The sequence below is a fragment of the Microcaecilia unicolor genome, chromosome 8 (assembly GCF_901765095.1).
Source record: "Microcaecilia unicolor chromosome 8, aMicUni1.1, whole genome shotgun sequence".
NCBI classification, from domain to species: Eukaryota; Metazoa; Chordata; class Amphibia; order Gymnophiona; family Siphonopidae; genus Microcaecilia; species Microcaecilia unicolor.
Genome location: NC_044038.1, coordinates 121,423,434 through 121,450,024, shown reverse-complemented (window position 1 = coordinate 121,450,024; position 26,591 = coordinate 121,423,434). Strand labels below are relative to the sequence as shown.

The window sequence follows — 26,591 nt, the reverse complement described above, 5'->3', positions numbered from 1 at the left end:
CAGTCTTTTTGGTGGCCATGACATCGGCTAGACGCGTGTCTGAGCTTCAGGCACTGTCCTGTCGGCATCCTTTTCTGCAATTCTCGGAGTCCGGAGTAACGGTACGTACAGTGCCTTCCTTCCTGCCTAAAGTGGTTTTAGCGTTTCTCCTGAACTAGCCCATGTTTCTTCTTTCCTTTTCTAGGGAAGATTTCCTGGACTCCTTTGGGCAGTTACATCTTTGGATGTCCGCAGGGCGCTGTTGCAGTATCTACAGATGTCAAATGACTTCAGGACTTCTGATCACCTTTTTGTATTGTTGTCAGGTCCTCGACGCGGGTGTCCGGCATGTAAAGCCACTATAGCCCGTTGGCTCAAGGAAGTAATTTTTTTCTGCATATCTGCTTTCAGGCTGGTCTCCGCCTGAAGCGTTTTAAGGCACATTCCACGAGAGCGATTTCCTCCTCGTGGGCTGAAACGGGTGCACTCTCTCTTCAAGAGAATATGTAGTGCAGCTGCTTGGGCTTCTCAGCTCTCATTTGTCCGGCATTACAGGCTGGATGTTGCAGCGAAGCAGGACGCGATGTTTGGAGCACAAGTGCTTGCTCGCGGTGTGGCCTGTTCCCACCCTACGTAGGGATTGCTTTTGTACATCATATCAGTTAATGGATTCATCTGCTGCTGATGAAAAGGAATGGAAAATTAGGTTCTTACCTTGGTAATTTTCTTTCCTTTAGTCACAGCAGATGAATCCATGATCCCTCCCTGTCTGGCGTTTTTTGTTCAGATCTTTCATGCAGATATATATCTCATTGGGAGAAGTTGGAAACCAGTTCTCAGAATTACTACATGTTCTACTACAAGAGGTTGAGATCGTCCCTCCTTTGTATGGTTATTGCTCCTGTTCTGGGGCGTTTGTTCACTGTGAGGAAAGTTTGTTATTCTATCTTTATGGTTCACTCTGCTTTGGAAATCTCAAATACTGAAGGCAGTTGGGGCTAGCCGTCCAAGGGTCACTGTGGTTTTTCAGTGTTCTCTATCTCCACCTGCTGGTAGGCGGATACAACCCATCAGTTAATAGATTCATCTGCTGTGACTAAAGGAAAGAAAATTACTAAGGTAAGAACCTAATTTTCCCTTCTGTCAAGAGCAAGTGAGGAGAGAAAAATTCTGTAGTAAGAAAGTTGCTTGAAATAGCTCAAATATGGTACATGGCAAACATTTGTCACCTCAAATTTAAGCAAATGAAATGGGTTTTCTCCACTTCAAGGTTATCAATAGAAATCAAACAAAATAAAACATGGAAAAGAAAATAAGATGATACCTTTTTTTATTGGACATAACTTAATACATTTTTTGATTAGCTTTCGAAGGTTGCCCTTCTTCCTCAGATCGGAAATAAGCAAATGTGCTAGCTGACAGTGTATATAAGTGAAAACATTCAAGCATTACTATGACAGTCTGACAGGGTGGGAGGAGGGGGGTGGGTAGGAAGTATGCATGGGGACATCAAAGCATATCATTGATATTCTAAATGGATGGGTGTGGATAGGTGAGGGGAGGGTGATCAACAGAGACATACAGCTTTATGGTTTATAATGGGCTAGGAACCCCAGATCCTTGTTAAGTCCTTTCTGTTGGGTGTTAAAATATTCAATCATTCTGACTTCAAAGGTCTTACGTTCTTGTAAGTTACCTTTCAGGATTCTCACTGTGAAGTCACTGGTCAGTGTCCTGGTCCTGTAAAATGTTGACCAACAGGCGTGGGAACCCTGCTGGCACCAGTATTGTTCATGTGATGTCTATGTATATTGAATCTTTACTGTACCAGTGACTTCACAGTGAGAATCCTGAAAGGTAACTTTAAAACCATACAAGAACGTAAGACCTTTGAAGTCAGAATGATTGAATATTTTAACACCCAACAGAAAGGACTTAACAAGGATCTGGGGTTCCTAGCCCATTATAAACCATAAAGCTGTATGTCTCTGTTGATCACCCTCCCCTCACCTATCCACACCCATCCTGTTAGAATATCAATGATATGCTTTGATGTCCCCATGCATACTTCCTACCCACCCCCCTCCTTCCACCCTGTCAGACTGTCATAGTAATGCTTGAATGTTTTCACTTATATACACTGTCAGCTAGCACATTTGCTTATTTCCGATCTGAGGAAGAAGGGCAACCTTCGAAAGCTAATCAAGAAATGTATTAAGTTATGTCCAATAAAAAAGGTATCATCTTATTTTCTTTTCCATGTTTTATTTTGTTTGATTTCTATTGATAACCTTAAGAGTGGACTAACACGGCTACCACACTACTCCACTTCAAGGGAAATTGAGTAACTTGTTTTTTGCTAGAAAGTTTCCATCCATTCTTAAACCTCATTTGTCCGATTTCGTTGTGATTTCCTGCTTGCAAGCTCCTCCCCCCAACCCAACCAGCCTCCTGTTTGAGCCCCTCAAAGGCAGAAGAATGGCCGGTAGTCTTAAATTTGCATTTGATTGCCTCTCTTTTATCATGTCATAGTATTGAAACCATGTATTTCCGAACTCTGAAGTAGAGAGTTGCACGGGGACAGAAATCTTACCCATCCCCGCCCGTCCCCGCTGGAATCTTACCCGTCCCCGCAAGAATTTAACCCATCCCCGTAAGAATTTAATGGTACATAAAAGAAAATTTCAGTCAGCTCCCTCAGTCTGTCTCTGGATTTGAGCCACAGCACTGTTGGCAAGGAAGGAACGGAAGTTGGAACACTCTGGTGCGCACATGTAAGACTTGTCTCCGATTCACTTGCACTGTGTGCTGAGAGGTCGCCACATGCACGTGCCAGTAGGTCAGGTGACATCTGATTCTCGTGCCTGTGTCAGAGCTGAGGTCTGTGCACTAGCCTGGTAGCAAAGAGGATTAATAGTAACATAGTAAGTGACAGCAAATAGACCTGAACGGTCCATCCACTCTGCCAATAGTCACACTCATGATCAATTTATCATTAAATCAACGAGTGTGATATTATATACTTGATTATGGTCTTTCTTTCGTGTTTCTGGAACAAAGACCACAGAAGTCTATCTGGCCCAATCCTTATGTTCCAACTACTGGAGTTGCCGTTGAAGCCCACTCCAGTCTATTTGTCTTCTCATTTGTGGGACACAGACCGTAAAAGTCTGTCCAGCACTGTCCTCATGTTCCAGCCACTGAAGTTGCTGTCTAAGCCCTTTCCAGCCCATCCTAAACCAGATTGCCATGTATGAGACACAGACCATACAAGTCTGCCAGGTATCAGCCCTAGTTCATCACAGCCAGAGTCGCCATCTAAGCGTCACTTGACACATCCACACACATGCAGCCATTTAAGGTTAGGTTTTATATATCTTCCATTTTCTAATTAGAGATCCTCTGTGTTCATCCCACGCCTTTTTGAATTCCGTCATCATTTGTGACTACCACCTCCTTAATGGAAGACTTTCCACAGTTGTGCTGTTAAAGCAAGGAAGAAGAAGAGGAGGAGGAGGAGAAGACAGCACTCAAAGAAATTGGTATTAGGTAGATGAGAGGCTGGTGCAGGTGCAGCTTACACTTCTACGAGAAGACCGCAGAACTGCTTCCATCCCCGCGGGAACCCCGCAGGAACTGCCCCCGTCCCCGCGGGAATCCTGCAGGAACTGCCCCCGTCCCCGCGGGAATCCTGCAGAGCTGCTTCCATCCCCGCGGGAATCCCGCAGGAACTGCCTCCGTCCCCGCGGGAATCCCGCGGGTTCCGCGGGATTCCCGCAAACCCCGTTCCCGTGCAGCTCTCTACTCTGAAGTAGAAAGTCTTTTGCAGGATGACTTTTATTTGTGGTGGAGGGGAAAGTGCACCACCACCTTATTAAAATTAACTGATTTTTTTTGCCAAAGGAGGATATGCTAAATCATTTTAAGGGCCTACCTTAATTCTGCTAATTGTTTCTTCGGCTTTCCCAGCTTCCTATTGCTCCTTTTGCCCTGTTACTTGTTCCATTTCCCCCTCTGATTCTAGTTCATCTGACTTCAGTCTTTTGTTTTTATTAAATTCTTGGTCATCTACACTGAAGAACCCTCTCACCTTCACTGTTTTCACATAGAATCTTGGGCGCCCGGTATAAGAGGCTTGGAGAGGCTAAGCCTCCCCCCTGCTGCTGCAGAATGGATCAGCTGTGGAGTCCAGCTGCTCTGAGGGGATTAAATTGTTGATTTACCTCCATCCTCACAGCAGGAGCTGCAGTGAAAGCCCTCTAGCAGTTGTAGAAATTGGTTTATGGTTTGTTTACCTTACTGCTGGGAAAGCAGGGGGGGGGGGGGGGTTGGCTGGAGGTGTCCTGGGTTGCCAGGGAGATATTTAATGAGGATGACTTCCTGACCTGCACTGAGGACAGATAGCAGCAGAACGGATACTGGGCCAGCATGATCAGAAAAAGTCACCAAACAAAGGTAGAAAAGATCATTTTATTTTCATTATCGTGTTTGGAATATGTCCACTTTGAGAGTCAGGTGCTCAACATTAAAAGTTTATATTTATTTACTTATTTATGGCATTTTATCCCACATTAAACATGAATTAGGGTGTTTTGTGGCTCTACATGAGAATTGTGATGATATGATCCCTTGTTTCATATTGTTGACGGTCTGCATTTTCCGTATGGGTGGTATATTGGTGTATTAGGTTCTGCCCAGTGTAATATTTATGGTACAGTAAGGTTCTGAGTGTGTTTTTGCACAAAGTTGTGCATAGTGTTTTGCAGTTGAGCGATTGTGGTTAGAATATGCTTTGAGCAACCACTTTATTCTTTGACATATGATACATATCTAATATCTAAATTTAATAAAAGGTATTAATTGTGACTTATTTTTATTTATTTTTTCTGCATGTTATCAGACAATATGGATTTAAGCTCCAGCCCTGGCCCCACCCCTAACCCCTGCCCCCTTTAGCCTCCCCAAACGTTTGGGCCACCGACAGCCTATGGGTGCCAGCCCTACTCACAGGGTATGTTTTATACCGGAATGTTTTGTATAATAGTTGCTGCTGTAAAAATTGTGTAGCAGTGAATCAAATTTCAATCGGTAAGAATGATTGCACAAACAATTGTAGGCACTGTTTGGCTTTGTCTTTGATCTCTTTGTGTTGGTAGTACATTGCATTAGCTGTGTTGCTTGACTATGCTGTACTTGTGACTCCGGGGGGGGGGGGGGGAAGGGGTTTCTCTCCTGAGTTCTTCAGATAAGGCCTTCATGTTGCATAACTTTCAGTCCCTCGGAGAGGGCTTGGAGAGGCAGGCACATCCTGCAAAGCTGGGATCTGGACGAGGATCTGGTTTCCGAACCAGATCAGGAGATACCCTCTTTGGAGGTGGTAGACTATTTAGGGGAAGGGATGTTCTTTGAAGACCCTGGTTTGGTGGAATTGGGTGTGGAACCCTTTCTTCCAGGAGAGGACGCTGGAAGAAAGAGTAGTTCGGATTTTCCACAAAGAAGATTTGTAAGAACTCATTTCTTTGTTGGCTACTACCTTGCATTTTGAGGAAGAACAGTCCATGGTCGTGGAAGGCCATAATGTGGATCTTCTGGTGAAAGGTATTAGAAGACCAGGTAAGACCTTTCCTATGCACCAGGATATTTGAGACATTTATTCAGGCGCAGTGGGATGTGCCAAACTCCTCCTTTAGGCTTGCAAGGTCGATGGTTTGCTTCTATCCAGTTCTGGATGCTGACATGTCCTTTCTTAGGCCCCCAGTGGTAGATGTGGTGGTCTCGATGGTTATTAAAAGAAATACAATCCTCGTGGATGTGGGCACAGCTCTTAAAGACGTTCAGGATAAGCATATGGAAGCTCTCCTTAAAGAGCAGTTTTGATGTCTGCCTTGTAGCTAGGGCATGTTTCCGCTGGTCTGAGCAAGTTTTGGACAGAACTTTGGATGATCTGGCCTTAATAGGTGCTAAAGTAGCGAAGATTGAGATGGTTTCCTCCTTGTTGGTGGACGCTTTGTACGATTTGCTAAGAGCTGTAAGTTCATGGCCTTAGGTGTAGCTGCTAGACGCTTGCTGTGGCTGCAGGGTTGATCCACAGATGCAGCTTCTAAATCAGTTGAGCAAGTTCCTGTTTCGTGGATCTTTTCTCTTTGGAGAAAGAGTTGGATAAGCTGGTTCGCAGTCTGGGGGATACTAAGTGCCTTGGCTCACTGAAGTCAGGCGTCGGGTCGTGTCCTGCTGGCTGGTAAAGGGTGGGAGCAAGATTTTCGGTGGTATAGGCCATGGAGAGTGGCTCTGGTTGTGGTCCCTGTGTTTTTGGAGAAATCCGTCCTTTTGTGGGGCTCAAAGAGGGAGGTAGGGAGTCAGGAGCTTCTTTCCAGTCCACTTCCTGTCCTGCCCAATGAAAGTTTTTGGGTTCCAGTCTCTATTTCTTGTGGGAGCTCAGTAAATGCAGTTCTATTGGAGAAGGGCCCAAATTACCTCCGATCAGTGGGTACGAGAGTTATTTGAAGCGAGTATGCCTTAGAATTCACACAACATCTTCCAGATGCGATCAGGAATACTCTGGACCCCAAGGCTGTCAATTTGGCCCTCAAGGTTCTTATGGAGAGTCGTCGGTCACTCATAGTGGCAGTCAGATCTGGGGATTTTTTGACTGCGCTGGTCTTAACGGAGGTGGATTGACATATTCCAATTCCACCCATGCATCAGCCTTTTCTTCGCTTTGTTCAAGCATTTCCAGTCTTGGGCTCTTAGTTACATAAGTATTGCCATACTGGGACAGACCGAAGGTCCATCAATCCCAGCATCCTGTTTCCAACAGTGGCCAACCCAGGTCACAAGTACCTGGCAAGATCCCGAAAAAGTAACATTTTATGTTGCTTACCTTAATAAGCAGTGGAATTTTCCCCAAGTCAATGGACTTTTCCTTTAGGAAGCCACTCCACTCATTTTATAGACCTCTATCTTATCTCCCATCAGCTGTCTTTTCTCCAAGCTGAAGAGCTCTAGCCGCTTTAGCCTTTCCTGATAGGGAAGTCGTCTCGTCCCCTTTATTATTTTCGTCACCTTTCCCTGTACCTTTTCTAATTGCACTATATCTTGTTTGAGATGCGGTGACCAGAATTGAACACAATATTCGAGGTGCGGTCACACTATGGAGTGATACAAAGGCATTATAACGTCCTCATTTTAGTTTTCCATTCCTTTCTTAATAATACCTAACATTCTGTTTGCTTTCTTAGCTGCCACCGCCGCACACTGAGCAGAAGGTTTCAACGTATCATCAACGATGATGTCTAGACCCCTTTCCTTGTCAGCGACTCCTAATGTGGAACCTAGCATGACATAGCTATAATTCAGGTTCCTCTTTCCCACATGCATCACTTTGCACTTGCTCACATTAAATGTCATCTGCCATATAGCTGCCCAGTCTCGTAAGGTCCTCTTGTAATTTTTCAGAATTATCTTGCAATTTAATAACTTTGAATAACTTTGTGTTGTCAGCAAATTTAATTACCTCACTAGTTACTCCCCTCTCTAAATCATTTATAAATATGATAAAAAGCAGCAGTCCCAGCACAGACCCCTGAGGAACCCCACTATCTACCCTTCTCCATTGAGAATACTGACCATTTAACCCTACTCTCTGTTTTCTATCTTTTAACCAGTTTTTAATCCACAAAAGAACACTACCTCCCCCATGACTCTCCAATTTCCTCTGAAATCTTTCATGAGGTACTTTGTCAAATGAAAATCCAGATGAACAATATCGACCAGCTCACGTTTGTTCACCCTTTCAAAGAAATGTAATAGATCTCTGAGGCAAGATTTCCCTTCACTAAATCCATGTTGACTTTGTCTCATTAATCCATGCTTTTGAATGTGTTTTTATTTATTTATTGCATTTGTATCTCACATTTTCCCACCTATTTGCAGGCTCAATGTGGCTTACATAGTACAGTAGAGGCGATTGCCAGTACCGGTATGAACACATATACATAGTGAGGTTATGGTAGCGAATGATCAAGTGTGGTAGACACATTGGGGGTCATAAGGAGGAAGAGTTACGTTATGTCCAGTACGAACTTATATATTGTTGTGTTGCGGGTTAAGGCGTTTAGGTTGGATCGTTAGGGTATTTTGTTCTTTATAATAGTCTCATTTTGCCTGGCACTGACGTTGAAAGTTAATATATAAAGGGAAATGGGACTTGATATACCGTCTTTCTGTGGTATTTTGCAACTACATTCAAAGTGGTTTACATATATACAGGTACTTATTTTGTACCTGGGGCAATGGAAGGTTAAGTGACTACTGTACTTGCTCAATTTAAAGATCAAAGGGAAAGCAGAGATCCTGAGAGTCAGGTTCTTGAATTTCCCTATAAATGGTTTTATTTCTGCTTCCTGATTGCCCTCAGTAGTAACTGCTTACCATCCCCGAATGGAAATGTTGCAGGTCTGCTGTCCATAGGTTCTGTTTGCTAGGTGAGTTACGTATTTGAAATCAAGCCTCTGTGACACCCAAAATGATGGGGAATATTTTCTGTATCTTTCTACTGCATTTTTTGGTACTTAAAGATCTTCTGCATGATTCAGAGTAATCATTTGGGACTGACACCTCTAATACCATTTTGGTGTTTTTCTCTTTTATCATTGTCCTGTTTCCTGGCATTTAGGGACTAAAATGATAAAAGGGATGGAACTGCTCTCGTATGAGGACAGGCTGAAGAGGTTAGGGCTCTCTTCAGCTTGGAAAAGAGATAAATGAGGGGAGACTGAGGTCTACAAAATCCTGAGTGGTGTAGAACGAGTAGAAGTAAATTGATTTTTTTTTTTTTTTACTCTTTCCAAAAGTAGAAAGACTAGGGGGTACTTGAAGTTACATGGGAATACTTTTAAATCAAAGGCGAGGAAATATTTTTTTCACTAAATGAATAGTTAAGCTCTGGAACTCTTTGCCGGAGGATGTGGTAACAGCGGTTAGCGAATCTGGGTTTAAAAAAAGGTTTGGACAAATTCCTGCTATTGAGGCAGACATGGGAAGCAACTGCTTGCCCTGGGATTTGTAGTATGTAGTGTTGCTACAATTTGGTTTTCTGCCAGGTACTTGTGATCTGGCTTGGCCACTGTTTGGAAAACAGTATACTGGGCTAGAATCTTCTGGCTTTTTGTTACCATCTGCTGGTAGGGTGATTTAAATCCATGACAGGTTTAACAAGATTCCAGGAAAGGAAATCATTGAGTAAGTTGATTTTCACAGTATTGCCAAGGAATTGTTCTCATGTGTCTAAATTTAAGGTGGGCCTTCCGTTATCTGGTAAGCAGCATGATCTAGCAGTGGGAGGAAACCAAATACAGTTATAGATTATCAGTGCCCCCTTTGTTCTGGTTCACATGTGATGCATAACAAGTTTTTCAGTCTTGGATATTGCTGCTGTAGCCAGCTACATTTGGCCAATACCCTTATCTGACATGTCAGCACATGTTGGTTAAGGCGGTGACAGTCTTGGGTACATAAATGCCCAATATCAGGGTGAATTGATGAGCTACAGTGCTGGCCATCCTACACATTGCCATAGTCGACACCAGAAGAAGCATGAGCTTGGAGCCGTGGATAGCAAGTGTGGAAAGTGATGCGGGAGTGCAGATTTACATTACTGCAGAAGTGATTTTGTGATGACTGCAGCTTAAGAGACATACCCAGTTGATAAATGTCTGTCCAGAAGAGAAACATCAGCTGTCCTGCCAGCTCCATTCAACTCAAGGTGTAATAACTGTCACCGTTTTAATATTTACAGAAGATACATATAAATTGTGCATATTGTGTTTTAATTGCAAAAGATAATTTTGCGGGAGCCAGGTGCTATATAGCCGTGCTACATTTTTGCTGATTACATTGTGTGTGTGTGGGGGGGGGGGGGGGGGGGGGGGGGATGGAGCACACCGAGGCCTTAAAGCTACCATAAAATTCATTGTTCTCACAAGTAATGAGTGTTAAAGTTAGAAAACAGCTAAATGTCATACTTCATTAGAGGCCAATTGGGTTTTGGATTTGACACTGAAACCACCCAAAATCTGGGTTTGGGTTTCAACTAAAAATGCCAGTGCATTTTCGACTGGAAGTGCCACACCAGGGCCTTGCCCACACCAGTCTCTGTCCTCCCATCACCCAAAGGCCCTCCCCGGACCTACTTTTTTAATGCCGTGGTGGTCTAGTGGCCTCATCTGGGCAAGAGCAATCACCAGTCGCTCTTGCCCCCGTTGTTTCCTCAGCTTCTGGAACTATTTTGGGATTGGAAACAGCATAGGCAGGACCAACTGTAGATGGTGCGAGTGCGGGCGAGTGGCGGAAGCAGCTGGCCCAAGAGGAACCCGCTCTCTGCTGCTTAGGGGGGGGGGGGGGGCGGCTTCATTTTCAGCCAAAACTGGCAAATTTTGGCTGCTGGTTTTTGGTCAAATCTTTAATGAAACTGATAATTTGAGTAAGGGGCGTAGGTATGCATCCCCCCAACCCCTAATGGATTCGGAGCTTTGTGTTTAATAGCAAGGAAGAAATTTTCAATTTAGGATTTTCCATTCCCATAATTACTATAATATTGAAATGAAGGTAGGTGAAGGTTTTTGATTTCGTATTAACACAAAAAGTCGATGAAGGCTAAAAACTGGAAGCGCAGGGGTTAAAAATCTGTTTGTAACCTTGGGTGCTGCAGTTTTATCACATTGCTTGAAGGAACAAATTAAATTGGGAGCTCTCTTGGACAGAGAACTACCTGTGTTTCTGATTGTAACCCGCCTTGAGTGCAAATGTAGGGAAAAAAAAATCCAAGTATACTTCAAAATACCTTGTCTTACCATATGCTGTTTGGGGGGGGGGGGGGGGGGGGAGTGGAAAAGCATTCAGTGTTCTTCAGGTGAGAAGAACATTGTTTGCCTTCATCCTACCATACCCAAGTTGGAAAGATGTGTTTGCATTTTTAGTACTGGAATTACTATTAATGTTCACATTTTACATTTTAAGGTTATGGAGGATATGAGGACTATAACGGATATAATGATGGGTATGGATTTGGCTCGGATAACAGATTTGGAAGAGGTATGTCTTAAACTTTTCGACTAGCTACTAAGTTGTTTAAGGCATTTCATTAAAACTGTTTTATCTTTTAGGTGTGTCAGACCATAGGTATGGGGATGGAACATCAACTTTCCAGAGTACAACAGGTCACTGTGTACATATGAGAGGATTACCTTACAGAGCTACTGAAAACGATATTTACAATGTAAGTTTTTTGAATGTTCAGCTTACGCTTCTTTTATACTTTGTTCACTTTTTTAAAACTAGGTTTTTGTTATCCAAACAAACTTATACCTTATCAGAAAAGGTACTTAAATTTAAGATTATGCTGTTTACAGCAAGAAGGTTTTGTTTTGCCTATTTTGAAGAAAATCAACGTTGGCAGTGATGCATTAGAAAAGAAAACCTTCAAAATATAAAGTGCTGGAAATTAGCGCACTTGGTTTTATTAAACTTGATCATGTCCAAGTTCAGAGAACTAATCTGAGCAGTTTGTAATTGTGTGTGTTTCGGGGGGTGGGGGAAGAGTGCACATGTTTCTGTACATATGCGTATGTGCTTTCTGTGTGTCGAGGAGATGAGGGAGAAAGTTTTAAAGATGGACTTCCTTATTCACAATGTGAGAGTTAATCGGTGTATGTTGCACCTGTTGGAGCTACTTCTCACATAGAAATATATTGTGGCATGTTTTTTTATTTTTTTTTTTTGGGGGGGGGGGGGGGGGGGGGGGGGTGTTTATCTTTACCTCTTGTCAGACATAAACTTTGCTTCCACAGCACAGAAACTTTCTCTAGAGTAGTGTTTCCCAAGTCCAGTCTTGGAGTACCCTTTGCCAGTCAGGTTTTCAGGATATCCACAATGACTATTTATGAACTTGATTTCCATGCATATTCATTGTGGATATCCTAAACACCTGAGTGGCAAGGGGTGCTCCAGGACCAAACGGGGGAAACTGCTCTCGATCACCTGCCTTCCAGTTCATTTCCCTGGGGATTGGAGTGGAGGAGTAGCCGAGTGGTTAGTGCAGTGGACTTTGATCATTTGGAACTGGGTTCTGTTCCTATTGCAGCTCCTTGTGACTCCCAGGTATGAATAAGTACCTGTATGTACTATGTAAACCGCTTTGAATGTAGTTGCAGAAACCACAGAAAGGTGGTATATTGAGTCCCATTTCCCTTATTGGTTGCTATTAATTATGGAAGCAGACAGGGCAGCTCACTCGTATGGTGGGGAGAGGGGACACTAGAAAACTGCAGGTAGAAAAATGTCTAGACATTCTAAAGTTTAATGTCCACAAGGTAGAATGATAAACATTTTAATCTAAAAATCTGCTGACTATGGAAAAAAACCCAGATGTTTGCAATCCTAATCTCCTGAGTGCTGAGCACATCTCATAGGGTTCCACTAAACATGTGGACACACAGTATGTGCAAAATTTCCTTGTCATCAGCAGCAGATGATGAATCCATTACAAATGGGTTGGGGGGGAGATAGAGAACACTGAAAACCATAGTGCCTCTATGACGGCTAGCTCCATCTTCCTCTCAGTATTTCTCTATCTCCCAGCAGGGTTGGACGCAGCTTGTTCAGCTCCTTCAAGATTCTGCCTGGGGTGGCTCCTGTGCTTTTGCCAGTTGTACCAGGGGTGTTGTGGCTAAGTGGAGCCCACTTTAAAGGCGCATAGATTCGCCCTTTCCCTGCCTTACCCTTTCCCCTGTGTGGATGCAGGCATATAAGTTCGCCCTTTCCCTGCCTTTCCCACCCTCTTCTGCCTCTGGAGTACCTCTGTAGCTGTTTGCCTCCGACTTTCCTCACAGCGTTAAAAAAAAAAAAAAGCTATTTCTGAGGCTTTTCCTGACTGTGCAGCGTGACTGGAGCTCGTGGACTCGGTCCTTTGAGGTAAGAGCGGTACTCAGCTCCTCTGGGGAGGGCCCGTGGACGGCATTCCGATCGGGGTGATTTTGGTGCGAAGCTGCCATTTTTAATTTTATTCCACCGTTTTTCGGCGATGGCTGCTGAGGGAGTTAAGCGCTGTTCCCGTGGTGGCAAGTGCAATTCAGCAGCGGGGCTCTGTAAATCGTGCTGTTTAGACGGTAGAGCCAGTACGAGCATGGCGAGCGATGATTCTTCCCGCTCGATGAAGCTGGCAGCGGGCGCCATCTTGGAAGTGCCGCATGGCTCGACCCCTGCGGTTGCGGAGGAGTCTGAGAGCAGAGGGGCGCCTCGGGCCGAGGCTACCAGAGGAGCTCCGTTCCCCGTGGCTCCTAATTCGGAGACGGGAGGTCAGGGTGAGTTTTTCTCCCCCGAGTTTGTGCTTATTTTACATAAAGCCTTCATACTGAAAAGAGCTCTGCCGCAGGTGTCTGACACTGCATTGCTACCTGGTTCCCCTCCGACTGATGATGGCCCAGGGCTGATGCCAGACGTGGATGCCCCTGAGCATTGGATGCATGCTAAGCATAGACGGGTAAATTCCCCGTCGGAGAGTGGCGCGCCCCCCCCCCCCCCCCCAACCCTCCCTGTGGTCATGCTGTGGAGACTCTGAGGGATCTGGCAGGCCTTCGTGGTCTGAAGAGCCAGAGGAAGGTGCCGGTTGCCACTGGATCTGGATGATCCCACTGCAGTTCAGATTTTCCACCGCGATGAGCTGCCAGCACTTATCTCTGATGCTTTACAGGCCCTCTCTATTGATGATCCTGTTAAAGGCGAGGCCTTCTCTGGTAATCCGAGGATGACGAGTACTAAGAAGCCTGCTCGAGCCTTTCCTTTGCATGACTCCATCCAAGAGCTTATTTCTGCTCAGTGGGCTGACCCCAAGGGGCCCTTGCCAGGGTGATGGGGCATCTTTACCCTCTGAGTGAGGAGCACTTGGCCCGTTTTGGGATGCCTAAAGTGGATGCCTTAGTCACGGCAGTGACAAGAAAGACCACCCTCCCAGTAGAGGGAGGGGTCGCCCTGAAGGACATTAAGGACCTGCGGTTGGAATCAGTGTTAAAACGGTCCTTTGAGGTTTTGGGCCTAGCCTTAAGGGCGTCTGTTTGCAGTTCTTATGCTGCTCAAGCCTGCCTCTCTTGGTTACAACAGGCAGTGGAACAGCCCGTGGATGGTGCGGCGTCTCTTGCTGAGGTTGCACCGCGCATGGAGTCGGCCTGGTCAGTTTTAGCTGACGTCCTCTATGATCTGGTCAGCTTCGGCTAAAAAGATGTCTGTGGCGGTGTCTGCCCGCCGGCTTTTATGGCTAAGGCATTGGGCGGCTGACATGGCCTCTAAGCAAATGCTGGTGAAGTTGCCCTTTCGGGGCCTTCTGTTATTTGGAGAGGAGTTGGAGAAGATTGTTAAAGACCTGGGGGATGCTAAACCCCAGCAGTTACCTATGGATAGGCCGCGGCCTTCTTCCAAGGGTCAGTTGGTTCCCTCCTCCTGCAGACCTCGCTTCCGAGAAGCTAGAAGGTATCACCCAGGGCGCTCTGCTGGGTTTACTCAATGTGCCCGCTTTCAGCAGAGGAACTCCTTTCGCTCGGACATGCGCTCTGCAGCGGCAGGCTCAAGGCCAGGAGTTCAGGGCCATCTTTCACAATGATGGGACGCCGGTCCACTCCTCCTTCACAGCTGTATGAGGATGCCTTTCCCTCTTTCTCGAGGAGTGGACCAAGATTACCTCAGATCAGTGTGTCCTGGACCTGATCAGAGAAGGTCACCGATTGGATTTTGGTGCCCCGGTGAGAGACGTGTTTGTGGAGTCTTGATGCGGCACTGCCGTCAAACGGGCAGCGGTAGAGGAGATCCCTGTGCCCCCCGCCGAACACGGCGGCGGTCGTTACTCTATTTATTCTGTGGTGCCGCGAAAAGGCGGGTCTTTTGGCCCATTCTCGACTTAAAGTCAACGAGTCACAAAGAGTGCGGCATTTTCACATAGAAACCTTGCGCTCCGTCATTGCGGCGGTACAGCCAGGAGAGTTCCTCATATCTCTGGACCTAAAAGAAGCTTACTTGCACATTCCTTTATGGCCCCCGCACCAACGGTTTCTCCGTTTTGTGGTGTTGGGAAAACATTTCCATTTTCGGGCCTTGCCTTTTGGCCTCACCACAGCTCCCTGAACCTTTTCCAAGGTAATGGTGGTAGTAGCTGCCTTTCTCAGGCAAGAGGGTTATCCGGGTTCACCCGTATCTCGACGACTGGCTCATCAGAGTGGACTCTGCAGAAGAGAGTCGTCATGTAACAGCCAGAGTGGTCTCAGTACTGCAATTTCTGGGCTGGGTCGTCAATATTCCCGACCTAAGGCGGTGCAAGCTTCAGAATCAGGACCGTCTGCTCCTGAGGATGCCTCGCCCGCGAGCTTGGGACTTGGTCCAACTGTTGGGGTCGATGACGGCCACCTTGGAAGTGGTGCCATGGGTGAGAGCGCACATGATACCTCTGCAGATTGCTCTGCTTCAACGATGGTCGCCTTTGTCCCTGGATTATCAATGCAGTCTCACGTGGCTCCCTGCGGGCCGACTCAGTATGGAGTGGTGGCTCTCAGACAGCATGCTGCGGCGAGGAATGCCGCTAGCGCTTCCCGATTGGTGCCTGGTGGTAACGGATGCCAGCCTGAAGGGCTGGGGAGCACATTGCCAGGGAAGCTATGCCCAGGGTCTGTGGACACACGAGGAAATGGGGTGGTCCATCAATCGCTTGGAACTGAGAGCGATATGCCAGGCTCTTCTGGCCTTTCACAAGACTCTGGAGGGACTGGCTGTCAAGAATTCTGTCGGACAACACGACAGCAATGGCCTACATAAATCGACAGGGTGGCACTCAGTGCCAAGCACTGGCCACAGAGGCCGCTCAGATATGCCTCTGGGCCAAGCTACATCTGCAGTTTCTGTCAGCAGCTCACATAGCAGGTCAGAGCAACGTGCAAGCCGATTTTCTAAGCAGGTATCAAATCGACCCAGCGGAGTGGGAACTGGCAGACGAAGTGTTCCTTCAGATCTGTGCCAAATGGGGAACACCCGTAGCGGATCTTATGGCCTCAAGCATAAATGCCAGTCCCGTCCTTTTTCAGCAAACTGAGAGATCCTCGCTCAGCGGGGTTGGATGCTTTGGCTCAACCCTGGCCTCCTGTATGTGTTCCCTCCTTGGCCCTTAATAGGGCGACTTCTGCGAATTTGGCTGCATCAAGGTGTGGTGATTCTCATTGGCCCAGGCGGCCGTGGTATGCGGACCTCTGGCGGATGCTGGTGGAGGCTTCCCTTCCCTTGCCTCTGGTACCGAACCTGTTGACACAGGGCCCGGTGACCATGGAGGATCCATGCTGCTTTGGTCTTACGGCATGGCTATTGAGAGGGTGCAATTGAGAGACAAGGGCTATTCTAACAAGGTCATATCCACTCTCTTGCAGGCCCGCAAGCGTTCCACTTCCGTGGCCTATGCTCGGGTCTGATGCCAGTTTGAGGCTTGGTGTGCTTCTAAAGTGATCACACCCATGCGGGCTTCGGTCTCACCGATAATTGACTTTTTTGCAGGATGGTGTACAAAAAGGCTTGGCCTATAGTTCCCTATGTGTTCAAGTGGCAGCATTGGTATGTTTTCGGGGAAAGCTCTCGGGCCTCTCCCTGGCTGCGCATCTGGACATTGAACGGTTTCTTAGAGGGGTGCTTCAGTTCTGGCCTCCCATGCGGGCCCTTATCCGGCTTGGAACCTGGGGCTAGTATTAAGGGCTCTTCAGTGTTTGCCCTTCAAGCCTCTGAGGCGAGCTTCGGAGAAGGATGTGACTCTAAAGACAGTCTTTTTGGTGGCCATTACATCGGCGAAACGGATGTCTGAGCTCCAGGCGCTGTCCTGTCGAGACCCATTTCTGAGTCCGGAGTAACGGTACGTACTGTGCCTTCCTTCCTGCCTGCCTAAGATGGTTTCAGCGTTTCACCTAAACCAGCCTATTTATCTACCTCCTTTACTAGGGAGGAGTTTCCGGAATCTTTTGAGCAGTTGCACCTTTTGGATGTGCGCAGGGTTCTGTTGCAGTATCTGCAGATGTCTAATGCTTCCAGGACCTCTGATCACCTTTTTGTATTGTTGTCAGGTCCTCGCAGAGGGTCTCCAGCGTCTAAAGCCACTATAGCCCGTTGGCTTAAGGAATCCATTTTTTCTGCATATCTGCTATCTGGCCGGCCTCCGCCTGACGCTTTTAAGGCACATTCCACAAGAGCGATTTCTTTCTCTTGGGCTGAGATGGGAAGCACTCTCTCTTCAAGGGATATGTAGTGCAGCTACTTGGGCTTCTAAGCTCTCTTTTGCCCGTCATTAAAGGCTGGATGTGACTGCCAGGAGGGATGCGCTTTTTGGAGCACAAGTGCTTGCGCGTGGTGTGGCTTGTTCCCGCCCTATTTAGGGATTGCTTTGATACATCCCATTCGTAATGGATTCATCTGCTGCTGATGACAAGGAAGGGAAAATTAGGTTCTTACCTTGGTAATTTTCTTTCCTTTAGTCACAGCAGGTGAATCCATGATCCCTCCCTGATTGACTGTTTTGTGTTTAGTTTTTCCTGCAGACATGTTCCCTCATTGGGAGAAGTTGGAAAACAGTCTTCAGGATTTCTGTTTTACTACAGGAGGTTGAGTTTGTCCCACCTTTGTGTTATTGCTCCTGTTCTGGGGCGTTTGCTGTGAAGAAAGTTCATGTTATGCTACTTTGCGGTTTAACACTGCTTTGGAAGCTTCAAAATACTGAGAGGCAGATGGAGCTAGCCGTCCTAGAGGCACTATGGTTTTCACTATTCTCTATCTCCCCCTGCTGGTAGTTGGACACAACCCATTCGTAATGGATTCATCTGCTGTGACTAAAGGAAAGAAAATTACCAAGGTAAGAACCTAATTTTCCTTCCTTAGTAGCAGCAGATGAATCCATTAACTGATAGGTTGTATCCGCCTACCAGCAGGTGGAGATAGAGAACACTGAAAAACCATAGTGCCTCTTGGACGGCTAGCCCCAACTGCCTTCAGTATTTCTCTATCTCCCAGCAGGTGTGGACGTAGCTTGATCAGCTCCTGGATTTCAGACTGCCTGGGGTGGCTCCTGTGCTTTGCCAGTTGAGCAGGGGTGTTGTTGCTGGTGTTGCCCACTTTAAAGGCATATAGGTTCGCCCTTCCCTGCCTTGCCCATTTCCCCTGCCTCCCGGAGTCCCTCTGTTGCTGCCTGCCTCCAACTTTCCTCACAGCGTTAAAAAAAAAAATTTAAAAGAGCGCGCTTTTACTGCGTAGCTGTTCTGAGGCTTTTTCCAGTGATTCTGGTTCTGTGCAGCTTGACTGGAGCTCGTTGACTCGGTCCTCTGAGGTGAGAGTGGTGCCCAGCTCCTCTAGGGAGGTCCTGTGGACGCCGTTCTGATCGGTGTAAGTTTTGGCGCGAAGCCGCCATTTTATTGCTATACTCTCGTCCTATTGGACGATGGCTGCTGAAGGAGTTAAGCACTGCTCCCGTTGTGGTAACCGCAGATATGCAGCGGGGCTGTGTAAAACGTGTTTCGTAGACGCTCACGCTAGTACGAGCACGGTGAGCGATGTTTCTTCCTGCTCGATGGAGCTGGCAGCGGGTGCCATTTTGGAAGCGCCGCATGCCTCGACCCTCGCAGTTGCGGAGGAGTCTGAGTTCAGGGGGGACGCCTCGTCTAGAGGCTGCCAGAGGAGCTCCTACATCCGTTTCTCCTAATTCAGAGCTGGAGGGTCAGGGTGAGTTTTTCTCCCCTAAGTTTGTGCTTTTAATGCATAAGGCTTTCATGCTGAAAAGAGCTCTGCCGCAGGTTTCTGACACTGCGTTGCATCCTGGCTTTCCTCCGGGTGTTGATGCCCCGGGGATGACTTCAGATGCTATTTCCTCCCCCCCCCCCCTCCCAATGTTGGAAACACGCTAAACGTAGATGAGTAAATTCCCCGTCTGAAAGTGGCGCATATTCTTCCTCCCCCCCCCCCCCCCCCCCCATGGTCAGGCTGTGGAGAGTCTGAGGGATCTGGCAGGCCCTCAGGGATGGATGATCCAGAAGAGGGTGCCTGTTTACCACTGGATTTGGATGATCCCAGTGCGGTCTGGATTTTCCACCATGACGAGCTGCCAGCTCTCATTACTGACGCCTTGCAGGCCCTTTCATTTGATGATCCTGCTGAAGGCGAGGCCTCATCTGTTAATCTTAGGATGGCGAGTACTAAGAAGCCTACTCGGGCCTTTCCGGTGCATGACTCCATCCTAGAGCTTATTTCAGCTCAATGGTCTGACCTCGATGGGCCTTTGAAAGTGGCCAGGGCTATGGGTCAGCTTTACCCTCTGCGTGAGGAGCACTTGGCCCCTTTGGGGATGCCTAAAGTGGATGCATTGGTCACGGCGGTGATAAAAAAGACCACTCTCCCAGTAGAGGGAGGGATCGCTTTGAAAGACATGCAGGACTGGCGGCTGGAGTCCGCGCTGAAGCGGTCCTTTGAAATTGCGGGCCTTGTCTTGAGGGCGTCTATTTGCAGTTCCTGTGCAGCCCGGGCATGTCTTTCCTGGCTGCAGCAGGCGGTGGAACAGCCCGCAGATGGTGCGGGCCCCCTTTCTGAGGTTGCCCTGCGGATGGAGTCGGCCCTGTCATTTTTGGCTGACACCCTTTATGATCTGGTCTGAGCTTCGGCTAAACAGATGTCTGTGGCGGTGTCCGCCCGCCGCCTTCTCTGCCTGCGGCATTGGGCGGCTGACATGGCTTCTAAACAAAGACTGGTGAGGCTACCCTTTCGGGGCCTCCTGTTATTTGGAGAGGAATTGGAGAAGATTGTGAAAGACCTGGGAGAATCTAAACCCCAGCGGTTACCTGAGGATAGGCCGAGGCCTTCTTCCCAGTGTTTCCCTCCTCTTCCAGACCTTGCTTCCGTGAAGCTCGCAGGTATCGCCCAGGGCGCTCTGTTGGGTTTTCTCAACATGCCCGTTTTCAGCAGAGGAACGGGGCCGGTTCAAGGCCAGGAGTTCAGGGGCGTCCACAATGATGGGACGCCGGTCCACTCCTCCATGCTTGCAATAGGAGGACATCTTTCCTTCTTTCTAGAGGAGTGAACCAAGATTACCTCTGATCAGTGGGTCCTGTCTGTGCCGGGGCTGGTGGTTGGGAGGCGGGGATAGTGCTGGGCAGACTTATACGGTCTGTGCCCTGAAGAACACAGGTACAAATGAAAGGCAGGCATCGCCCAGGTTTTCTCAACATGCCCGTTTTCAGCAGAGGAACTCCTTTTGCTCGGACAAACGTTCCGCAGGGGCCAGTTCAAGGCCAGGAGTTCAGGGGTGTCCTCCACAATGATGGGACGCCGGTCCACTCCTCCATGCCTGCAATAGGAGGACGTCTTTCCTTCTTTCTAGAGGAGTGGACCAAGATTACCTCGGATCAGTGGGTCCTGGACCTGATCAGAGAAGGTTACCGACTGGAATTCGGTGCCCGGGTACGAGGGTATGGTTACCACATTTGTTTTTCCACCACGGTGAGAAGACTGCGTCTGTAGTTCCTCTTCACTTCCGGTGCAGAAGAGCATCTTTTTTGGTGCCGTTTCAGCTTTTTTGCGATTTTGCTGTGCCTTGTTCAGGCCTTTTTCCCTTTCTCTTCCTGTATATTTTTAGTTAGTTTTGCCAGTTTTTATATTTTCTATGACTTGTGCTGCGTTTAGGGCCTAGTCTCTGGTCAGGTCTTTCCTGTGTTTTTCTTTTTCTTTTCTTTGTGGCTTGCTCCTTTTTTCAGTCACCATCGTGTCTTTTTTTTTTTTTTTTTTTTTTCCCCTTCCTTGTCCACTAAAGTTCCTAGTATCTTTAAGCATTGTTCCTGGTGCAATCAGACAATCTCTGGCTTCAGTGCTTAGGGCCTGACCCCTGTAGGGTGAAAATTAGTAATTAGGGCAATAATTATTCCCTGATAAAACTTATTACATGGTTTCTGCTCAGTCTAGGGGAAATATAAAGAAACCTTGTGCTGGCACCCTGCCAGTGTTTTGTTCTTCGCCAAAAAAAACCCCAAAGCCACGTCACAGATGAGAATTATATATTATTTATTGCAGGTAGAAAAATAGACACAGCAATAGCTTATATGCAATATATATATCTCTTACTGATATGCACTAACAAAATATATTGTCTAACTACACTCTGATTATCCTGAGACTACGTACAGTAATGATTAGAACAGTACAAATGATATCCTAATGATCCTTATGAAAACTTATCACATCTTATGCAAAATACACATTAGCAGCTGTCCCTGACCAAGAGCCGACATAAACCAGTCGTACTTAGATAAAACCACTGCCTAACCCCAGACCAGGAAATATATCACTGTGATCTTACCACGCTGTCCTGATGACGGCTTTGGATAAGACCGGAGCAGAACCTCCCCAGACGCTATCTTAGCTGTCTGTGTCTTATGTAGTGCAGGTCTTAATCAGCAAACAAGCAGGTTCCCGTCTCTCCTTTGATTATCAGAGCCAATATCTCTGCCACAGGTATTTGCACCAGTTATGCAGGTCACAAGGTTGGTATCATACAGTCTCTAGCTCACCTCGAGCCTTGCTAGATTTCTCAGGTCCTTCACAGGTACTCCTCCTCCGAGGGTTTCCGACAACTTTCTCTCACTCTCTCCCCGTTCTTTCCAGACCTCTCTCCCGGGTGATAGCCTGGACCAATTCTTCCCATACAGTACAGTGCATGGGTAAGAAGAGTTCTTTGTTTTGTGACCTTGAAGATGGTAACTTCTGGTGCCATGAGTATGACTCCCTTCCCAGCGTTTCAGAGATAGAAGGGGGATGGTTGGAACACAGAATGTCCTTGGCTTCAGCAAGCCTGTCAGTGATTTCCACAAGCTGACGCTGGATCTTGCTGACACAGATATGTTACAGCAGCCATCTTACTATAACCAGATGTCATAGGCTTGTATAGGCCAAGACTAGCTTAGGCTAGATCACAGGGAAATACCCCTACAGACCACAGCCCTGCCAACTGTGTCCTTTTTCTTTGAATGATGAAGAGGACTCGGGTGTTCAGAGAGGCTCAAACCGAGAAGAGGACTCATGTATCCAGGGAGGCTCAATGCGAGAAGATTTTTGGTTCTAGTTCCGAGTCTTCGAAGTTGGCATCGAGGTTGGTGTCAAACTACATTGGGAGCATTTTCAAGGTTGCAGTATAGACCATAATAGATTAGGTGTCTTTAAAAAATAAAAATAAAAAAAGCAAAAGATTGCAAATGATCATATTCAACTGCTGAGCAAGATGTAAATAGGAACAACATAGTCTGAAATGTCTATATGGGAATGCCAGAAGCCTAAGAAATAAGATGGGGGAGTTAGAATATATTGCACTAAAAGAAAAGTTAGATAATATTATTATTCCATATCATCAAGCTGATCAATCCATAGACTGGTGGGTTGTGTCCATCTACCAGCAGGTGGAGATAGAGAGCAAACTTTTGCCTCCCTATATGTGGTCATGTGCTGCCGGAAACTCCTCAGTATGTTCTCTATCTCAGCAGGTGGTGGTCACACACAGCAGCAGCTCTGGCTAGGCCTCCAAGCCTAATTCTTAGGTTTTGTTGAGTGCCTGGGGTTGAGGGCTCTTTTGAGCAAGTGCAAACCTGGTGGTGCCAGGTCCCTCCTTTTCTCCCCCCTCCCGCTGGCTCCGTTAAAAAACCAGGTCGTTACAGCTCGGAGCGGCAAGCAGGTAATTTTTACCTTTTTATAGCGGGCAGGGGGTTCCCCGATTCTTCTCCTCGTGGCATATGGCGTCGGAGGGCGAGGGCGCAAAGAGTCGCTCCCCGGATCGCTTGAGCGCTTCTAGAGGGGATGCGGGGGTCTTAAAGCCTGATTCGCCCTTGTTGGGTGGCAGTTTCGTGACCGATGAATGTCCCGGTCCTTCCTCCGGCGTGGCGGTTTTTCCCGCCATAAACGCCCATCCCCCGCTCCTCGCCTCCGCCATCTTGGCCGGCCACGCGGCTCGGACGGCTTCTTCTTGGGCCGCCCTTGAGGTTGGAGACATTAATGCCATGAACGCCCTTAATTTGGGCGACGGCACAAAAGCGGCTAAAGTTAAGCGCCGTTCTTCCCGCGCGGCTCCTTCGCGGAGTGTCGCGCCGGACGCCATTTTGGATGCGCAGCATGTCTCTCCCCCGCTCTTGCGAGCGCCGGTTCAGGGTGCGTCTAGGGCTGTAGCCCAGGCTGCGGAAGTGCACAGTCTGGGGGGTTTCTCCCCCGAGTTTATTTTGCTGCTGCATCAGGCCTTCCTTATGCAAAACGCTGCCCCTGCTCCCTCGTCTGGTAAAGAGGTTGAGGTTCCCAGAGGTAAACGCCCTCTGGTTGATTCCCAGGCCTTGGAGGACTTTGTCTCCTCCGATGTAGATGAGGGCAGCGTATCTGAGTTCTCCCAACGGTCCTTTGCGGATTCCTTGGAGGAGACGGATCCCCGCTCGGATGGAGTGGATGACCCCTCTGCAGCGCGGCTTTTTAGCTCAGAGGATTTGCCCAACCTGTTGATACAGGCCATTGACACTTTGAAGATTTCCTCTCCGGAGGACGTCTCTCCCTCAGCCCCTGTTGGCTCTGCCATTATGCTGGGGACGAAGCGCCCGCCTAGAACCTTCCACGTGCATGATGCCATGCACACCTTAATTTCGGCTCAATGGGATGTCCCTGAAGCGAGCCTTAAAGTGGCTAGGGCTATGTCCCGCCTCTATCCTTTGACTGAAAGTGAACGTGAGGCCTATCTGTGGCCTACCGTGGATTCTTTAATCACTGCGGTGACTAAGAAAACGGCGTTGCCGGTGGAAGGTGGCACGGCCCTAAAGGACGCCCAAGACAGAAGATTGGAGGCGGCCTTAAGGTTGTCCTTTGAGGCGGCTGCTTTAAGTTTGCAGGCCTCAGTTTGCGGCTCCTATGTGGCCAGGGCGTGCCTGACTATGGTGCAGCGGGCTTCCCCCTCGGATCATTCCTTGAGGGCTGATTGGCCGGCCCTGGAATCGGGCTTAGCCTATTTGGCAGACTTGCTGTATGATGTCTTGAGGGCCTCAGCTAAAGGCATGGCTCAGACAATCTCTGCGCGGCGGTGGCTTTGGCTGAAACATTGGTCTGCTGACCACGCCTCTAAATCCCGCCTGGCTAGATTGCCTTTTAAAGGCAAGCTGCTCTTTGGGGTCGAGCTGGACAAAATCGTGACCGATCTCGGCACGTCTAAGGGCAAGAAGTTACCAGAGGTCAGGGCTCGGGCTAGTACTCGTCCCGGTACCTCCAGAGGACGGTTTCAGGAAGCCCGTCGGTACCGCCCGGGCAGGTCGGGTTCCTCTGCCCCCTCTTCCTTTAAGAGGAATTTCTCCCCCAAGCAGCATTCCTTTCGCAGAGACCGCCGTCCCGGAGGTGCTCCCTCCGGTCCTCCCCCAGGGTCTTGTACCCAATGACGGGGCCTTGGTCCACGCCCCAGTGCAGATTGGAGGACGGCTGTCCTCGTTTCTGGGCGAGTGGACCACAATAACTTCAGACGCTTGGGTGCTGGAAGTCATCAGAGACGGCTACAAGCTAGAGTTCTGCCGACCCTTAAGAGACGGGTTTGTACTCTCTCCCTGCAAGTCTCCGGTCAAAGCTGTGGCAGTGCAGCAGACCTTAGACAATCTGATCCGCCTGGGTGCGGTCGTTCCGGTGCCAGAAAATCAGCTTGGCAAGGGACGTTACTCCATTTACTTTGTGGTACCAAAGAAAGGAGGTTCTGTACGGCCTATCCTCGACCTCAAAGGGGTCAATCGGGCCTTGAAAGTTCGGCACTTTCGCATGGAGACTCTCCGCTCTGTTATAGCGGCAGTGAAGGCAGGGGAGTTCCTGGCATCCTTGGACATCAAGGAAGCGTACTTGCATATTCCCATCTGGCCTCCTCATCAACGCTTTCTGCGTTTTGCAGTCCTGGGCCGACACTTCCAGTTCAGAGCCCTCCCGTTCGGGTTGGCTACTGCTCCGCGGACCTTTTCCAAAGTAATGGTGGTCATCGCGGCCTTCCTGCGAAAGGAAGGAGTACAAGTCCATCCTTATCTGGACGACTGGTTGATCCGAGCCCCCTCTTATGCAGAGTGCGGCAAAGCTGTGGACCGGGTAGTTGCTCTTTTGAGCTCCCTGGGATGGATCATCAACTGGGAGAAAAGCCAGCTGCGCCCGACTCAGTCCCTGGAGTATCTGGGAGTTCGATTCGACACCCAAGTGGGCAGAGTGTTCCTGCCAGACAATCGGATTGTCAAGCTTCAGGCTCAGGTGGACCAGTTCCTAGTAGCCTCTCCTCTTCGGGCTTGGGACTATGTGCAGCTGTTGGGCTCTATGACGGCCACGATGGAAGTAGTGCCCTGGGCCAGGGCTCATATGAGACCACTACAACAATCTCTGCTGCAGCGCTGGACTCCGATGTCGGAGGATTATGCTGTGCGCCTTCCCTTGGACCCAGCAGTGCGCAAGGCGCTGAGCTGGTGGATGCAGACAGACAAGTTGTCTGCGGGAATGCCTCTGGTGACCCCGGAGTGGATTGTCGTCACGACGGACGCCTCTTTGTCGGGCTGGGGAGCCCACTGCTTGGGAAGGACAGCGCAGGGGCTCTGGTCTCCTGCAGAGGCAAAGTGGTCTATCAACCTCCTGGAACTCAGAGCCATTCGGTTGGCGCTTTTGGAGTTCATCCCGGTACTGGTGTTGAAGCCGGTACGGGTCCTGTCGGACAATGCCACGGCTGTGGCCTATGTCAACCGCCAGGGAGGTACCAAGAGCGCCCCTCTAGCCAAGGAGGCTATGAATCTATGCCAGTGGGCAGAAGCGAACCTGGAGCAGCTGTCAGCGGCCCACATTGCCGGAGTCATGAATGTAAAGGCGGACTTTCTCAGTCGCCATACCTTGGAGCCCGGAGAGTGGCAGCTATCTGCTCAGGCGTTCTTGGGCATCACGAAGCGCTGGGGCCAGCCGAGCCTAGATCTGATGGCGTCATCGGCCAATTGCCAAGTGCCGCGCTTTTTCAGCAGAGGACGGGACCCTCGATCCCTGGGAGTAGATGCTCTTCTCCAACAGTGGCCGACTCAAGAGCTTCTCTATGTGTTCCCGCCCTGGCCCATGTTGGGCAGGGTGCTAGACCGGGTGGCAAAGCATCCCGGCAGGGTAATCCTGGTGGGTCCGGATTGGCCCAGACGTCCCTGGTATGCGGACTTGATCAGGCTCTCAGTCGACGATCCTCTGCGGCTGCCAGTGGAGCAGGGCCTGTTACATCAGGGTCCCGTGGTGATGGAGGATCCCTCCCCCTTTGGTCTTACGGCTTGGCTATTGAGCGGCAGCGTCTGAGAAAGAAGGGCTTCTCAGACAAGGTCATCGCCACTATGCTGAGAGCGAGGAAGCGCTCTACTTCTACTGCTTACGCCAGGGTTTGGCGTATATTTGCAGCGTGGTGTGAAGCAGGCTCACTTTCTCCCTTCACTGCTCCAATTTCTTCAGTGTTGGCGTTCCTGCAAGAAGGTCTGGAGAAAGGCCTGTCGCTCAGTTCCCTTAAAGTCCAGGTAGCGGCT

General features: G+C 48.5%; 1 protein-coding gene across 4 annotated transcripts in view; it reads left to right on the top strand.

The window, feature by feature from the left end:
- HNRNPH1 (heterogeneous nuclear ribonucleoprotein H1) overlaps positions 1-26,591 on the top strand; it is a 262,634-nt gene that overhangs the window by 75,058 nt on the left and 160,985 nt on the right. For 3 of the 4 annotated variants that reach the window (XM_030213126.1, XM_030213127.1, XM_030213129.1), the window contains exons 7-8: positions 10,996-11,070; positions 11,142-11,254. In XM_030213126.1, the coding sequence (XP_030068986.1) occupies positions 10,996-11,070; positions 11,142-11,254 (188 nt within the window). The remainder of the gene's footprint in view (positions 1-10,995; positions 11,071-11,141; positions 11,255-26,591) is intronic. The other variant, XM_030213130.1, reaches the window with a different exon arrangement.